We start from the raw sequence: 1,778 nt of genomic DNA on the forward strand, positions 1-1,778 counted from the left end.
GTGACCGGATGCACCGTCGCGACGCTTAGCCAGTGACGCCGACGCATGAAGGCGCGTGTCAGCGTAAGGTTCAACGGCTTCGACCACATGGATTAGAGAGGATGGCGCTTGCTTCCTTGCACGACGAATGTGCCACCAAAAGCAGCAATCCGGATTGTACGGATAAACAGACCAATGACAACCAATTGTTTCTCCTGGCCTTACGGACATTTCAGCACGTAATCTCCCTCGAGATACGAACGGGTTCCCGCCAAGAATCCGCTGCACTATGCCGCTGCACCATGAGAAATCCATGGAAAGTAGAATAATGAACGATACCTTCGTGCAACCAAGCCTTGAAAACCCGTAGAGAGTAGCAGTCTACCTCCTCTTCACTCGCTCGCCGGGCCGTCACTGCATTCGGGAGCCCTCCCAAGCATTGCATCTCGAAACGCGCGACAAAGACTGTTTACTGTTAGCTCGTCAAAGGATGTCATTGACTGCAGCGTTACCGACTCGACGTCGCGCTGGCCTACCGATGGTGATTTCCAAGAATCCTTCGAATTCAAGAGTTATTTGCTTCCAACAGCTTTACAATAACCGAGTGGTTGGACACCGTAGGACTGTGGAAGCAACGCTACCGGGAACTTCGGGAAAGAAAACACGACATGAATTGGTGATCAAACGTAGGCCCTGTACTCCAAGTTACTGCGTAACATTGTCGGACTTGCGTTTCTTGCATCCTTCGGGCTGTTTTTCGAGGACGAAGACGCCGACCCCTAGGCCACCAATATTCACGTGCAGTTCCTCAACGATCGAGAGCGCCGCGGTGTTCTTGTTGCCAAGGCAGCCCTTGATGAGTTTCTTGGACATCACAAGAAGCACTAATTTGCCAGCGCACGATAAGTAGTTGCTCATCATAACAAGTACCACAAGAACGCACCAATACGACCGTGGTCGCGCAACACCCGGCACAGCTCGGCCATGCAGCGCGGGTATAACTACGTGTCCAATAAGATATATGAGTGTGTTTGTGTTTGTCGCACCTTGCTGTTTTTCTGGTGACTGCCGCAGCGCACGCCGAACGGCATGTCGATCACGATCTTGTCGACACAGCCGTCACGAAGTGGTAGGCGCTGGCTATCCCATTGGCAAATGGTTGCAGGCCGCGCCGCAACGTTGCGCCCGGCCTTCTCGACAGCGTCTTCTTCGACGTCGCCACCCAATGCAAACACGGGGGCGGCGAGGTACGTGGCGGACGCGGGAATAGTGCCAACGCCGCACATGGCGTCGAGGACAATGTCACCGGCCTCGATACGCGCGAGCTGGAGCAGCATGTACGCGGTCGACGGGCGAAGCGTCGAAATGTACTGAATTGAAGTCATGCTAGGGTGTCGCTCTTCGTTCGCAAGGCGGCTCTTGAAGAAAATCTTGCGCGGGTCCGCGAGAGAAACGCCTTTACTACAGCTTTCAGCCATATTGTCCAAAATGATAGAGGTGCATACCACAGACGACGTGGTTGTGCAGCACGAAGCAGACGACTTCCATGTGGAACTCGGTCAACGAGACCTTCCAGCCGAAATGCTCCAAGAGTGCGCCCCCGACTTCGCCAGCGATCTTTTCCGAATTGTACGCGTGCTTGCCATCGCGGACGCACGACGCTCGGAAGCGAAAGGTCTCGTTTGCGCTCGTTGGAGCGGTCGGTGCGTGCGCTTGCCAAAGCGACAGCGGGCCGACCAGTCGGCCGTCTCGACCAATTTCTATCGCCGCAATGCGTCAAAGGGAGATAGTGCAAAGAG

The 1,778-nt window shown here is 54.8% G+C and overlaps 1 protein-coding gene across 1 annotated transcript in view; it reads right to left on the reverse strand.

Moving 5' to 3' along the window:
- Positions 1-1,778, reverse strand: part of SPRG_19668 (hypothetical protein) — a gene marked incomplete at both ends in the record, with an annotated part of 4,584 nt that overhangs the window by 2,415 nt on the left and 391 nt on the right. Inside the window, 4 exons of the mRNA XM_012343235.1 lie at positions 778-863; positions 923-980; positions 1,026-1,435; positions 1,485-1,656. Of these exons, the coding sequence (XP_012198625.1) occupies positions 778-863; positions 923-980; positions 1,026-1,435; positions 1,485-1,656 (726 nt within the window). The remainder of the gene's footprint in view (positions 1-777; positions 864-922; positions 981-1,025; positions 1,436-1,484; positions 1,657-1,778) is intronic.

This window comes from Saprolegnia parasitica, assembly GCF_000151545.1.
Source record: "Saprolegnia parasitica CBS 223.65 unplaced genomic scaffold supercont2.12, whole genome shotgun sequence".
Lineage (NCBI taxonomy): Eukaryota > Oomycota > Saprolegniomycetes > Saprolegniales > Saprolegniaceae > Saprolegnia > Saprolegnia parasitica.